Here is a 15,931-nt window from a genome sequence, read left to right as displayed (position 1 = left end):
AGATGGACACAAGCACAACAAACTCAATTACTCAATATCAAAACAATCAAAAACATACAACTGACCATCAATAACTGCCTTTAAATACTGACTGCTTGTCACTTGCTCCTCCAATAGCTGACGGACCCAGATTCCCTCACTCAAGGCTCGGCGACCGAACCAGCACGCCTGTCAAAACGCCTGTCAAACAAGCAGTCCACTCATTAACTACCCATTCACCACTCTCTCTCTCTCTCTCTCTCTCTCTCTCTCAAAATGGAAAACCACAGACACAAACCATCCCCATACTATCTTAACAACAACAAATAAACATAAAGCATGATATAGCAAATACACAAAACATCCAAACCCTTCCTATTGCCTCGAATTAACACAAACAACCTTACAAGACAACAACCAAAACAACCAGCCACTCTCACCTTCTCTTTCTCTCTCTATCACAAGCAACCCTTGAGAACATTGTCAAATGCAACCACTACATCACTCCTCCATAACAGTTACCGTCTCGACCCTTATATTACCGGAATTCGTGTTTACAAATTCTGGAATACTGACTCCGTTATTTCGATTTTCTTTACTTATTTTCCAATGTGTATTGTCCACTGTTTGTACTGAAGACATTTGGATAAATTTTGATCAATTTTAAAGTGTACGGTTATACGATATAACGAAATACTACTCGACTCACGAAAGCATTGAGTACAAATGACCTAAAATTATTTTATGAATAAGTCTTTTTCTCCGAAGTTCTTTTCGTTTTGAAGCACCTAAATATTTAGCAGATCCTATACTATCGAAAGGCTATCACACTGATGATGCTATTCTTTCATTGAGTATTAACGATATTTACAAGATCAGTTAACAATCTCTCTCTACCACTTCTTGTACGCTCATAACAGGATTTCCTGAGACAGGAAATTGAAAGAATTTAATGTTTTTCCTTTTTCCAAAAATGCTGTTAAAATTTGAAACATACAAAATATATATGAACATTAAAGGAAGTAACAATTTAACGGATAACTTGAAAATAAAATATAAAGATTAATAAATAGATTGAACAGATGACTCCCAAATTGATTTGGCCAGTGACTAGGATATGAAATCCCATGATCGGAAACTCTTACAGGAAATAGCATTATGTAATTTAGAGAAAGTCTGTTCTACGACTCATGGAATCTCTCTCTCTCTCTCTCTCCCCGATCTAGTAAGTTTATTCCTAAAACACAATTGGCTTTATCTGGTGGTCAACTAAGATAACCGTCTGCTAACATTTGAAAACAGAGAAACGGACAAAAAATGGGAACCAACTTTTCAAATGTAAATAAAGCAAGCAAAAAATGCACTGAAGTTTCTTCGGCACAATCGAGTTTTCTTTACAAAACAAGTGCGGAAGGACAGACAAAAAGCCATCTCAATATATTTCTTTGACAGAAAACTAAAATTAATGAAGCAGATCGGTAAACTATGAACATGTACTTGACCACTGGTCCAGAAAATTCAAGTCAAATGGGTACGCAAAAATGTGATCTTGCAACCGTTCGCTTTCAACGAACAATACAACTTGAATTCCACTGCACTGACCAAGCTTCCTGAGAGGCCAGACAAGAAGTACACGTTACCGTTAATTCAAGACGTGAAAAACCCATTTTGGTTTCCGTCATTATTCCCAAGGAATAATGAATGATTAAGTACATGACCGTGCACAGGGGAAGGGCCGCATCAAAATTCCGCTGTGATTGGAATCGGTTATGGAAGTGCAGAAGCCGACAGTGGAAATATTACGCACTGAGGACTGGTGCGCTGAAAGGGTAGAGCTTCTTGGAAAAGGTGGAGCTTCAAAGAGAACCAAGAATTTATCAGTAAATCAGTGATATCATATAATTGTATTTATGAGCGTCATAAATCTGTGATGTGTTTCAGCATAAAAAAATCAAAATAATTTACTTAATTCAAGACCTAATCTGACTGGTAGCTTTAATCCGTACCTACAGTTAATTAAACTAATTGAACATAGGGTGTTTTAAATTTGGCTCAGGGGAATTATGGATTACAGTTAACACAGAAATAAGTAGTAAATATGTGAACATAAACAAGAGAAATGGCCTTGTAATGGATAACAAACGCTTTATTATCACAGGATTTCCTGTTTTACCTCAATGTTTGTCTGGTCTAAACAGATCGTTTATGGTACCATAAGCCAGGCATCCCTCACACGCTGAAAGAGCTAAAACGAGAAAGGCGAAAATCGTCTGAGATTTTTCTTCTCTACTGCCTTTAAAAGTTTAAGGGAGAACCTTATTCTTCTTTTATTATTCGTAAGCTTCGATGTATCCCAACGGCTTGGAATTCCCGAAAGCATTATTTACGTTGGTGAGACCCATTGGAAGGCTCTTTCTTTCCTTCGGTTTCAACATCACGGGTGGAGATCCCAGCATTCCCAGGATTAGCCTCTTTTTCTTCCTAAAGGCCAGCCTGACACAACCTTCGTTTCCTATATTTTCAGAATGGTCCGTTCTAAGGACGTACTACCTTACATATAAAGGTATCATACTGCAAATACACACACACACACACACACACACACACACACACACACATATATATATATATAATATATATATATATATATATATATATATCTATATATGCAAAAAACCAAGAACACCACGTTCACTGCCACATTCATAGTTAAATAGCTTCCCCATTAGCTGCTTCATTCTCGTACACAGAAGGGTCATCAGCAACGCATCAAATGCCTTGCACACACGCCACACTCATTCCTTTCCCTTAAACATCCACCCCTTTATCTGTATACTAACCTTTTCCTTGTACTTCGTTAATCTCAACAGCTTGAAGCTGTCATTCATTCATATTCAGCGTACTCACTTCATTTCATAATGGAGTACTGGCTTAACAATCGCACACTACCATCTTGGCCTCTAGAGACAATTCAATACTTTCTCCAACCCTGCCCCTAATATTTACTACCAAATACTTCCAAGAATCAACTGTTCCCATTCGTCCACGCACATACACATGTTTGACATGAGCATATGAAGTAAAGAGGGAGAATGAATAAACGGATTATAGAGCAACGTAGCGAAATCAATACTGTTTTCTCAATCCTGGTTATGGGATAGGTACCGGTGAACGCACGGCTCCTACCTTCTCCACCCTCTAGACCGTGCCACCCTCATACTTTATTATTATTATTATTATTATTATTATTATTATTATTATTATTATTATCATTATTATTATTACTGACTAAGATTTATATATACTTTCCTAACCGTTAAAATTAAGAATTTACTTCTATGTTCCGAAAAATTTTCTGCTTTTAACGGCCAGTCAAATTCGTTGAGGGATTTACACGAAAACGTAATATTTAGGAATCGGTAAACTGCATATATTGTAAAAGCCGCGACCAACAAAGAAAACCAAATGTGATGAAATCGCTAACACAAACCTTTGGTTGCCATATTTTACATCTTTGACTTTGGAGACTGGTTTCAGGTAGTAGCTTGACTATTATCACCAAGTTTCAATGGTTTTATAATAATGATAGAAATGCATGAAATTATCAGCACTTTTCTCATCTAAGGTACTAACCTGCTGTGGCTTGTGGAATGTAGGCCTTTCCCAGATGTTTGGTTCCTGATTAAAATATATGGTTGTTTGAAATGCTGGCGGTCAGTAACAACCGAGGATACTGTTCAGCAGATAAACGAAATTCATCAGCTAACGCATCAAGATTTGTGAAAATACACGTATTTGCCATCTACTATTTGTCTCCGAGAAAAGTGCTCCATAAAAGGTGCCTAAAACTGTTAACAAAAGCATGAACATAAAGTTGTTTTTATAAAATCCTCCGTCCTAGTTCTACTTAAAATTACACGCTCAGTTCCGTTACATTTCATTTCTTCCTTTATTATTGAATGAATAAGCTACAATCTAAAGGTGAATGATTGAAAATACACTAACATAAGCAGCTGCATAATTACTAATATAATGTAATTGCCAGTTTTGCTAACATAATGTAGATCAATAAGCAGTTATACTGACAAGAGTACAGTTACGAAGCGAAAACAAAACATCCAGCAACAATAAACTGTCCTTGAAGAGAAAAGGTAAAGTGGCGTTAGCTAGAGGACGGGCTTTCCCTCGATGACATCAACGGAGATGTGGGTACACACATGAGAGCCGAACCTTGTATGTGTAACTGAGTTACGCATACACGGTTACAAGGTGTCAAAATGTTGAGGACGAACCGTAACCACGTCAAGCACGTAACTTCATTGCAATCCACTGCGATTAATAAGTCTGTGCGGGTTGTTTACTGACGACGGCCACCATGCAAGTAGCAGCTGCCCCGTATATTTATACACATTATTTAACCAAGATGAAGCGAAATAAAAGAAAATGGTGGCAATCAAGGTTATAGACTAGAAGGGTAGAATACAGTGGTCGGGAATTACTCGCTGACATGAGATTCCAAGAAGTTTCTGGCCACAGTAAAGTCTTTTCTTCGTAATAACTAATAAATTGAAGGACCTCAATCAGCCATGGTAGAACATATAAGTACTGACTGACCAAAACAAGGGACTCTAGGCCTTGTTCATAGTCGGTGTTAACAAGTTCAGCAACCTCTGGTGTTACGCGTATAATACAGGTCCCGTTCACACATTGTGTAACGTGCAAAGAGACCTCCCTTTGATTCGGGGCCCAAAAACCGACAATTTCCGGGACGGAGGGCGAACGGAGCCTCGAACCTCGCGGGTTCGGGGTTCGGGTTCGAGGAACCGTCCACACTTGCGTTTTTGTTACAAGAATCGGTTATAATACAAGGTTCGGTTCGCACGCCGTTGCCCGGACGAACGTTAGTGCCGAAGGATGACGTGCTAGTCCCAGGCACGGTTTAGGTAGAATTTTTATAGGACTAGGACTACTAGGTGGTCCCGGGCACACGCAGATGTCAGGTAAACAAACCATCCTCGGAAGTGCGTGTCCGGACTTCAGGAATTCTGAAAAGTAGTTACGTATTTATATGAACTGAAAGCGAAAAAGTCAATGTTTCAGGAGTAATGTTGACAGAAAAATCGACTGGGTCAATGTAGAACATGTTATAGACATACGATGAGTTGTTTCTAAACCTCTTTACTATTACTTTGGAATTGAAATGAATATAATATGACCCCATTATTTACTCTCTTTGATTTAGAGAATTACGTTGTCTTCATAACTTGAGAAGGAAACTAAGCTAAAAACAACTCGAGGGCTACCAAGTACGAATATGATTTGAAATGAACTTGTATCGTCCATTGGTAATGTATTTTTCACACACGCAAGAGTTGGTAGGGTTTCAGTCTCTAGCAATCCAAATAATCAATAGGACAAGATGATGTCTTCCACAAGCTGAAGGAATCTACAAGTTTTCATCCCTTCTACTGTATAGTATTCCCAGGCAATATTTAGCCTTTTGTTAACTCACGTAATGGTTAATGGTGAATGCTAATCCTATGATCCTGTGAGGCTGACATCGTTTGCATGCAAACCTTGTGACTAACTTTGTTACAGAGAAAACTTAATTTAAAAAAAAGATAGCGGTGCCAAAAACACTAGAAAATGGTCAATTATGTGATGGAGGTTTACCTACGAGTGTTATATCAGACCGCTGTGATTAATATGCAAACTGCCAAAATACGGTATAGCTAACTAAAATATTTTCGTCGAGACAAGGAACAACTTTGTCAAATGGGTTTACACCTGACTGGAGGTGTGTAAGCAGCGATGTTCTTCAATGCCTGGACCAGCCTTATTACATTTTTGTTTTATTTTCTTTTCTTTGCTTTGGGAATGGTTTCACGTTTCAATGAAGACTAAAGTAAAGTTACGTACGGGTAACAAAAACCCGTGTTTTCACTATTACTACATGGATGGAAATACGTTATATATCGAAAAAGTAGGAAAATATCTCGGCATGTGGCTACCTATAAAATGCTTTTCTCTAAGCGATTGCTACGGCAACTGCCAAGCAAATAGTGCACCAAGGACGTGAAAGAAATCGTTTACGCATTACAAAATATTTCCCCCCCCACTTTATGAATATTGTATATGTATTCTCATCTTCAGTTTTGCATGTCTGCCTGGTCCTCTTTTAAGATAAAAAAAAAAATGTCAGGAAAAGCTCACAATCGTGCGTCGAAACATATTACCCGAATTTACAAAATAGGAATCATGAGGATCTGTTACAAGTGTTAGGTCTAAATTGCGAAAACAGAAGTCAGGGCAGACTTAATAGGAAAGTTGAAAATTACGTATGGTTATGAGTCAGTTGACACCATGGTCCAGTGGTTGACACAAATGTATTCCTTACGGGAAGGAACATTGGCATGCGCGGGCATGAACTTATTGTTGAAGTAAATAGATGCAAACGCCACTAAATGGATGGAATTTTGATTTTAAAGTCCTAGTATAACGGATTTCTCAAGAAACAAGACTCCCTGCTGGTACAAGGGAGATTTAATCTGAAGAATAATCGAGTTTCGCTCTGTTAATTGAGTCCATAATTCTTCCAGCTGTCGGGTTAATCACTGTTACAAAGCACCCATCATCAAGCAGCCATTGGTTCTGAAAACGATGTGTACTTTTATTTACGCTTTGCACATGTCATCACATTCATTACGTTTAAAAATTTTGTAGTTAGTCCACCTCAACAACCCAAATTTTCCAATCACATCGAACATGACGATTTACCTGTTAACGCCCAGACCTTTCCCTGAATAAGCCATCGAAATCTTCAATGGGAAAACCTGTTTCAATGATTATGACAACAAAGCCTTCAGAACCGTAATAGGACGCCATCGACAGGGCTGTGCCGTGTGGGTCTATAGGTAGGAGGGGGGGGGGTGAGTGGGGAAGGGCCTGGCGGAGTCAGAGTTTCAATTGGGGTTTTCCAAGTCGTGTATAAACAGCCTCCTGTGATGGAACAGGAGGATATGACGTCACAAAAGTGCTGCACTATAAACGACCACGTTCAGGTAAGGCTGCTTAGTTATTGACAGCTGGACCTCACGAGAGAAAGAGAGAGAAGAGGAGAAAGTTTTCTTAGGTGAGGAATTGTGCCCATTGTTAAATTATAGTTTTCAATTGTTGTTTTTAGAGGATTGGTTTCAAGTGTTTAAATGTTTGTCAGTTGTCCTCTCTGATAATGATTGAAATATTAACAGGTATTTATGTAACCTCAGTGGATACAGAAACGTAGTCTTGGAAAGTGAATCATTTGAATATTCTAGTGTGACAGGTTACGCTTTCTTTAGTGTCTATCGAGAGTAGGAAACCTGACCTTACTGAATATGCGACAACAGCATAGCAAATTAAGATTTTCGACGACATATAACGTCCAGAAAATAGTGTATAGAAGTGTCAGATATAGGCAATGATCCTGCTGTTTTGAGAATTCTCTCACTGGAAAACACGAAAAAGTTTTATACTAATCACGTATACATACATACACACACACACACACACACACACACACACAACACACACACACACACACACATATATATATATATATATATATATATATATATATATATATATGTGTGTGTGTGTGTGTGTGTGTATGTATGTATACGTGATTAGTATAAAACTTTTTCGTGTTTTCCAATGAGAGAATTCTCAAAACAGCAGGATCATTGCCTATTCTGACACTTTTATAAACTTTATTTTCTGGCCGTTATATGTCGTCGAAAATCTTAATTTGCTATGCTGTTGTCGCATATTCAGTAAGGTCAGGTTTCCTACTCTCGATAGACACTAAAGAAAGCGTAACCTGTCACTAGAATATTCAAATGATTCACTTTCCAAAGGACTACGTATTTATATATATATAAATATATATAGTATAGATATTATATAATATATTATATATATATATAACGTTATATAATTATATATATTATATATATATATAATCGTCTATATATATATGTATATAATGTATAATGTTATATATTATAGTATAATCTATGTGTGTGTGTGTGTGTGTGTGTGTGTGTGTTAAATTTAGCATACAGTGTGTGAATTAAGTTTCATACGTGAAGAGAAACTGCTGTCAAAAATCAAGACGGGAAAGTGAAAGCACTTGGCCTGAATTTCACATATTCAAGAATGAGAGTCGCATCACCTTAGGATATCCGTCCAGTCATGTTTAAAAGTGACATCCAATCTTTTTATTTCTCTGTTTTCCCCGGATTTCTCTTAATAGTGTTCTGCATTTGTTAGTGTTGCGTTAGAATTTATTTATATTTCATATATTCGTGTTGATTACATAGTACTATTATTTATAATGCTGATTCGTCCTATAATATACGAACACGCTGTTTAAGATAGTATGTAAAGCGTCTTTCAATCAGGTTTTATGTGTGTATATATAAATATGTACACACACACACACACACACACACATATATATATATATATATATATATATATATATATATATATATATATGTGTGTGTGTGTGTGTGTGTGTGTACATACACAAAATCGAAGGGAAAATTTCCTGAATTTGTTTGACGTAACTATGATGGTAAATAGTTTAGAAGTCCGGGAAGACGAAAGAGCCCTACGCATTATAGCGAGAAAAAATCCTCTGCCATGTATGAATAATTCAAGAAATCACGTGGCGATTACGAAATAATGTCAAAGATTCTCTGGCCTGTTACGCCAGATCGGCTATTCACTCAGTTTAATCAGCAATTTAGTTGTAATCTTAAGATATCTAAGAATTGAAGGCAATGAAATAATAACAAACACGAAAGTAAAATAGACTTGACAAAAGAAATAAAAATGACATCAATTTAGCTGTTTTGAGGTATTTTAGCTGGAATTTCCGTGTTCGAATGATTATACACTGTAACTACAAATTAGACGAGAGAGAGAGAGAGAAGGAGAAACCAAGTCGCTAAAGCAACGTAAAACCCACGGGAAAAATCACCTACTGGTTTGCTTAAAAGCCAGTATAAGCGCTAAAAAAAAACCGGGTTAGTACTACGCATATTGGTAAAACCCCATTACAACCAATTTTACCCGGTAATTTCTTTCTATTGTCTTTCATTTACCGTTCACGTTCCACAGTTAAGGAAATGTAAACGCTGCATCAACATTCCACGACGAGTCTAAGAAATTTTGTTGTCTATCTTTTACAGAGACGCAGTACTTTAAGAGGAAAATGACAGGTCTGGTATTTGGGTCTATGCTTCTGTTGGCGGTGTCAGCGGCTACGATAGAACGATCGAGTAAGTATACGCACAGATAAGGTTGCTACACACACACACACACACACCACACACACACACACTACACACACACACACACACACACACAACACACACACACACACACACACACATATATATATATATATATATATATATATATATATATAATATATATATATATATATATATATATATATATATATATATATATATATGCGCACACAGCTAGATGATGTTATCTAAAGTTACGACGAACTATAACAGCTGACTTTAATGTATTAATTTCCCTCTGATAAAGGGCAACTTTTACTAAATCACTTTATCATGACTACTTAGATAAGTACAGTGAGAGAAGATAATGCTAATAGTTTTTTTCTGAGATTTATTCATATTTTGCAGCTTCAGTTTTGCTTAGTTATTTTTGTATATCACACCTCAGACTAAGATCAATTATCCACTAACTCGTGAATTTATGTGCTTGCTATTGCAGAGGATTGTCCAAATTTCTGTCCATTACGTTACGACCCAATGTGCGGCAGTGATGGCACAACCTACTCAAATAGGTGCTTCCTCAACATAGCCAACTGTCGGGATGAGTCTGTTCAGCTCGCTGGTGAAGGACCATGCCGTAAGTCCTTTTCTTGTGTTTCAATTGTTTTCCCTTTTTATGTAAAAGACTGAGAGTACTGGTAACTAAAGGACCTGGGCAAATAGGAAAGGTGGGGTATAGGCTGGAAGAATATGAAAGCGGTGAAGGTTTGGGGAAGAGTTTGGCCTAACATTATAATATTCATAGAACACCCTTTAAAAAAAAAAGGTTGTAAGTTCAAGAAAAATAAAAGCATAAGAGGGAGTAACGCCTATGTTGCTGTAATGTGACGAGGAAAACAAAGTGAATTTGACTCCGTCGTAAATTGCTTCACATTTCTATTACATAAAAAGAAAAATAAAACATGAGTTATCCTCCGGCGTTGGCTGAGCAACCAGTTACGGGCTGCTCTAGGAGCAAGAGCCCATGCCACCACAAGGCTGGCTTAATCTTTCAACAAAAACAAAGGTGGCTGAAGGTGAGACTGGTAGTAAAAGGTTGCCTAGGAACAAACAGGAGGCATCAAACCCACGGTTTCGATACTCTCTCTCTCTCTCTCATAATAATCAGGTCATTTAAGCCGAATGAAAACGAATTTTCGTAACAAAGGATTTGCCATTTGTGTCGTCAAATTTGCAATAGGTAGTTGTTGTCTACACAAGCATATCCGACGACGTAGATTATGCAAAGTATGATTAATCATTAACGTAAAACTATTAATTAGCTACCATTATATTCTCTTCATCATCATAATTGATGTTCCAGCTCCCAAAATTGAGTGCCCCGTGAAGTGCAACCGCCACTTGGAGCCAGTGTGTGGCACAGACGGCAACACTTACAGCAACGACTGTGTGCTTCTCATGACCACATGCAAGAATCCAGCCATTCAACTGGACTACGCAGGACCATGTGGTAAGCTGTCTGTTTATCTTGCTATCTTACATTAAGTTATTTTTCTTACCATTATGTATAGCTGTAAATTGTTCAACATACTCTGTAATATCAAGATCGTGTGAAAACCTGACTATACTCTGTTTTTTCCATCGGTCCGTCCGCCTGTGGTGTTTTCGCATGGTAACACTGCGTCCTAGGCTTTAAATAGTTACGCTGTGTAAGTTTAAGGTAAATAAAAGGATATCTGGGTGTACATTTGCAACTGAAAAGTGTTTTAATAATTTACTGTATGCGAATTACACCGTTAATATGCGAAATAGGATATTATTATAAATGTTGAATGTAAGCTGAATGTAACTATCTAAACCTCGGGACGCAGTGTTACCATACACAAACACCACAGGCAGGTGGACAGATGGAAAAAAACCGAGTATAGAGCTAGTCATTTCGTCCACTTAATTCCCAACGTCACGTTGCCTTGGAGCTGATGATGAAAATATACGAGTAAATAATTGAATAGATAATGAGACTACTTAAGAAACATATGAATTTCACGATCCTTTTGCAGTCGAATGCCCAACCGGATGCCCGAAGCACTATAAGCCCGTGTGCGGTACTAATGGAGTAACGTATCCCAACCGCTGCCTACTGAATGTGGCCAAGTGCAAGGATCCTTCCATCGAACTGGAGACCTACGGGCGGTGTTCCCACTCGAGGGTGTTCAAAAATGTTTGAGGTACTCTGGATGGAAGGTACGTGGATTTTATATTCATGCGTGCTTATTCTCTCTCTCTCTCTCTCTCCTCAAGTGTTATAATTTCATTTGTTTCTGTTTATTTGCATTTTTCCTACCCTTTCTCGCCTCATTTCTCCTAGATAATAGGTATACATCTCTCTCTCCACAGAAAACAACGCACATACTACCTTTATTTTTCATAATATATAATAATAATAATGCGGAATGTTTAGTGTCTTAATAGACTGCTTATGATATCTCGATGCATCATCGTATGTTCTTTTATTGTATTTTTCAACTCCCTTCCTTCTTTTCCAGGTGTCGGACGACCTGACCGGCAGTCCTAATCGCATCGCTGTCGGCCGATCACTGCTTCCTATGATTTTATTTATTAGACTATGATTTTATTTATTAGATTCCTCCACACTTCTTTACCTCATGTCAGTGGATCGGCTGATAGTCAAAGTCAGGGATGGGGGAAAGATGGGTTATTCTTAAGCCTTTTCTTTATAAGTTATTGTGAAAGTTGTTGGTCGTGTTATGTAACTTATGTTGTCTCCGGATGTGTTCTGAGAATGGACAAATCCTACTAAATATATTTATGATGATGAAATGATTACTATCGTTTATTATTGAAATCCTTTCCGAAATCACAAGTTAGTTTAAGTGCAAAGATTGATACATACACAACTGTGTTTTTTGCCTGTGAGAGGGAGAGACGAGACGAGAATTTTAAAACAAGGAACAACCGTTTCTTCTAGCGAGGGATGCCGCCATCTTTCATCACATGCGATGCAATATGTAGGCATTACTTAATGTTCTTTGCAGCGTGCCTTCGGCCCCTAGCTGATCCCCTTTCGTTCCTTTTACTGTACCTCCTTTCATGTTCTCTTTCTTCCATCTTACTTTCCACCCTCTCCTAACTTTTGATTCATAGTGCAAGTGTTAAGAGGTTTCCCTGCTGTTACACCTTTCAAACTATTTGCTATCAATTTCCGTTTCAGCGCTGAATGACCTCATAGGTCCCAGTGCTTGGCCAGAATTCTATATTCAGTTCACTTCATTTACCTCTATTTTACATAACCGCTTCCCCCTCCTCAGTTCCTGGATGTTCAGGCCCTCCGTTTAGAATGCCACTATCACTCCATCTCTCCAAACCTTTCTAACTCTTCCTCTCTTTCAGTATTTCCCAGTAATACTATCTTTTCACCAACCTTTCACCTTCCATTCTTTCCACCTGACTGAACCATCTCCAAACAAGCCAGTCCATCCTTTCACTGGCGCTAATCTTTTATCACTGCTGTGTACCTCCACATTTCTCAACTTTTTTATTCTTATTTCACAAACTGCATAAAGTATATATATATATATATATATATATATATATATATATATATATATATATATGCTTGATACTTATTTGCTTACCTGAAAACTGCAATCGGCAACTCAAAGTCCAGTGAAGAACTTTTCTATTCACCTCTCTCTCTCTCTCTCTCTCTCTCTCTCTCTCTCTCTCTCTCTCTCTCTCTCTCTCTCTCTCATACCTTTTTAACTATGGCATTTAAAGTTAAACCCTAGGCTACGAAAATAGAATTCATTGAGTAAATTTAACATGACACTGATTAACTGGAGAAGAGTAAGGGAAACGGGTTATAAACCTTTACTTCAAATAAAACAGAAAATGGAATTCCAATAGGAAATGGAAATCAAAATATATTATCACCCATCATCCCTACATATTTCCCCTTAATCACCAAAAGTCTTTGTCACAGTCCCAAAAGTCTATGGAGCGTCTCAGTGGCGTGCTCGGTTTGGTTTCAGTTCTCGGGCATTCCATTCTGGTGTTAGAAGTTCACTCTCGACGTGGTTCGGAAGTCACGTAAAGCCGTTGGTCCCGTTGCTGAATAACCACTGGTTCCATGCGACGTAAAAACACCATACAAACAAACTAAAAGTCTGTGGGTCGTGACCGCTTCCACACAACACAAGTCCACAGAAACATTTCTGTGGAGAAAGAAAATGTCATAATATTACAGATACAGAAATGGTTAATAGAAATCACATAAAATGAAAATGGTAATAGAAAATCAGAACGCCTGCAAAGATAAGTTTATAACCGTTATTAATTTTCCCACGATTGCTCACTCTCAGCTTGGGAATTTCCTATTCCCGAGATGTTCCAATGACCGAGCAAGTGCTATTGTGGTCCGATCCAGAGTGAAGAATCTATTTTAAGATATCGTAACACACATATGCACGTGTATCTCCATTAAGGTAGGTTTACACCTATGCACTTTTGTGTTGCAGGCTGTTGTGGCGTGGGACCACAAGAAACCGCACGAAAATTGATGCGGTGGGGAGAAAAAATGACCGTTATTGGGCGATGTGGCGCGGACCCGTGCGAGGTGTAACAGGCATGTGACGGCATGTTGTTGCGGTGTCTAGTGGAGTGTTACAGCGTTGGTGCGGTTTTATGGTGGTTGTTGCTATGCCAGGGCACGCACTCTTGCGGCTCTGTTACTCCATGTAGCGGTGAGTTGCGGAGGGCTTGCAGTGTTGTTGCGGAGTGCATGCACATCTGAATGAGACACGACGTGAAATGGTGCATGATTGTTGCACATGCACCATGCCACACCATGGCAGATATGAACCTTGGGTATATATAGAGGCCTGCCAAGCACATCCTTTATTCCACGCCCACCCAGTATGCAATATGGACCTCAACAGCTCTCACCCCAGGAGACCCAGAGATTTTTGGTAGCTGTCCTGTGTCTCTGTGCAGTCAAGGTCATTGGCGGGTTGGGGAGACGTACTACAGTGCCACAGCCATCTGCACAATTACACAGAAAGGACAGCAGAGCAGGGCGGATTTGGGCTCAGGAGTGGCTGACACGGCGACAACTACATGGAGACTACGACCAGCTACTACAAGAACTGAACAAGGAGGACCGCAAAGGACACAAGAACTTTCTACGCATCTACCCTGAATTGTTCGAGGAGATGGTCGAAAGGCTAACGCCCCTTTCGAAGAAGGACACAAAAATGCGGCTTGCACAAGTGGTGGGACTCAAGTTGGCGGTCACTCTCCGCCACCTGGCAAGTGAGAACGACTATACAAGCCTCCAATACACCTTCAGAGTCTCCAAGAGTTCCATATGCCGGTTTATCCCATTAGTCTGCCAAGCCATTATCGACACATACAAACCAGAAGTGATGAAGTGCTCAAAGACACCAGAAGAATGGAATGACGTAGGAAAACGATTCTCCTCAAAGTGGAACTACTTTAATTGTGTGGGAGCCCTGGATGGGAAGCATGTCGCGATCAAGAAATCCAAAGGTGGAGGATCACTGTACTTCAATTACAAGAAGTTCCACAGCATCATCCTCATGGCTCTCTCTAATGCAAAGTACAGGTTCCTGTTCGTCGACGTCAGTGCAGATGGAGGTGCTGGGGATGGAGAAACCTGGCAGAAGTGCAACCTGGCCAGGGCCACCACAAACAACCGAGCAGGACTCCCACAAGACAGAAATCTGCCCAACGATGACGAACCCATCCCCTTCCACATTGCCTTTGCCTTTGCTCTCAATTTGTGGATGATGAAGCCCTACTCCCAGCAATCACAAGATCCCACCGAACGACTATACAGCTACAGATTATCTCGCACTTGTCGTGTGGTGGAAAACGCATTCGGCCTGCTGCAGATGAGATGGCGAGTCTTCGGGACGACGATGCAATAGGATGTACAGGTGTGCAAGAAGATAACTTTGTGTGTATGTGTCATGGACAACCTGGCACGGCAACGCTACCCCCCATGTGCTGGCACCGACGTTGACCACGAGGACCAACACCATAACGTCGTACCAGGTACTTGGAGGCAGGAGTCGCTGAACCTCATGGAACGACTCATGGCAAGAAGGGGTCCGAACTACACACGTCGAGCGAAGGACGTCAGAGATTACCTGGCCCAGTACTACTCATTGGATGCAGGCGCAGTGGAATGGCAAGAGCGAATTGTGTTTCCTCGAGGACGATCAGCTACTGACAACCAGAGGACCCAAAGAACTGTAATAAAACATAACCCAACCAATGTACATAATTGCAAATAAAGATCATGATGTATTTTTCATTGTTTTATACTCCCATACTTTTGTATTGTCCTAAGAACTAATAACAATATTAACATAATAAAGAATATTGGAATGATGACTGGTACATATAAAAAATTATGTTGGAAAATAATTAACAGAAAGTAATAATAACATCATTCATAATAATGAGACAAATGAGAAGCAAGTGATGGACATAACAAAAATACTTATACTAAACAAGAAAATGAACATGAAAAGCATAGGAAGTAAGAAAATAAACATACAAAGCATAGAAAGTAAGAAAATGAACATGTAAAGCATAGAAAGTAAGAA

The 15,931-nt window shown here is 39.0% G+C and overlaps 2 protein-coding genes across 2 annotated transcripts; both read left to right on the top strand.

Moving 5' to 3' along the window:
• The first annotated feature begins 6,976 nt into the window (after positions 1-6,976).
• Positions 6,977-12,125, top strand: LOC135195079 (uncharacterized). Its single transcript, XM_064221452.1, has 6 exons — positions 6,977-7,111; positions 9,216-9,305; positions 9,778-9,915; positions 10,642-10,788; positions 11,339-11,522; positions 11,825-12,125. Exons 2-5 carry the CDS (start codon positions 9,239-9,241, stop codon positions 11,503-11,505), a joined length of 519 nt encoding a protein of 172 aa, XP_064077522.1. The 5' UTR covers positions 6,977-7,111; positions 9,216-9,238; the 3' UTR covers positions 11,506-11,522; positions 11,825-12,125.
• Positions 12,126-14,215: 2,090 nt separating this feature from the next.
• LOC135226723 (putative nuclease HARBI1) lies at positions 14,216-15,247 on the top strand. The gene has a single exon (XM_064266431.1). The coding sequence runs from the start codon at positions 14,216-14,218 to the stop codon at positions 15,245-15,247; it is 1,032 nt and encodes a 343-aa protein (XP_064122501.1).
• The last annotated feature ends 684 nt before the right edge of the window (positions 15,248-15,931 follow it).

The sequence above is a fragment of the Macrobrachium nipponense genome, chromosome 15 (genome assembly GCF_015104395.2).
Source record: "Macrobrachium nipponense isolate FS-2020 chromosome 15, ASM1510439v2, whole genome shotgun sequence".
NCBI lineage: Eukaryota > Metazoa > Arthropoda > Malacostraca > Decapoda > Palaemonidae > Macrobrachium > Macrobrachium nipponense.
Note: the sequence above shows the minus strand (reverse complement) of the source record. Positions and strands in the feature narration are given on the sequence as shown.

Excerpts from the sequence above, each read along its gene's own strand:
- LOC135195079 (XM_064221452.1), top strand. The coding sequence starts at position 9,239 with ATGACAGGTCTGGTATTTGGGTCTATGCTTCTGTTGGCGGTGTCAGCG. Across the intron at positions 9,306-9,777 it reads GGCTACGATAGAACGATCGA|AGGATTGTCCAAATTTCTGT; the intron begins GTAAGTATACGC and ends TTGCTATTGCAG. Across the intron at positions 10,789-11,338 it reads GGACTACGCAGGACCATGTG|TCGAATGCCCAACCGGATGC; the intron begins GTAAGCTGTCTG and ends ATCCTTTTGCAG.
- LOC135226723 (XM_064266431.1), top strand. The coding sequence starts at position 14,216 with ATGCAATATGGACCTCAACAGCTCTCACCCCAGGAGACCCAGAGATTT.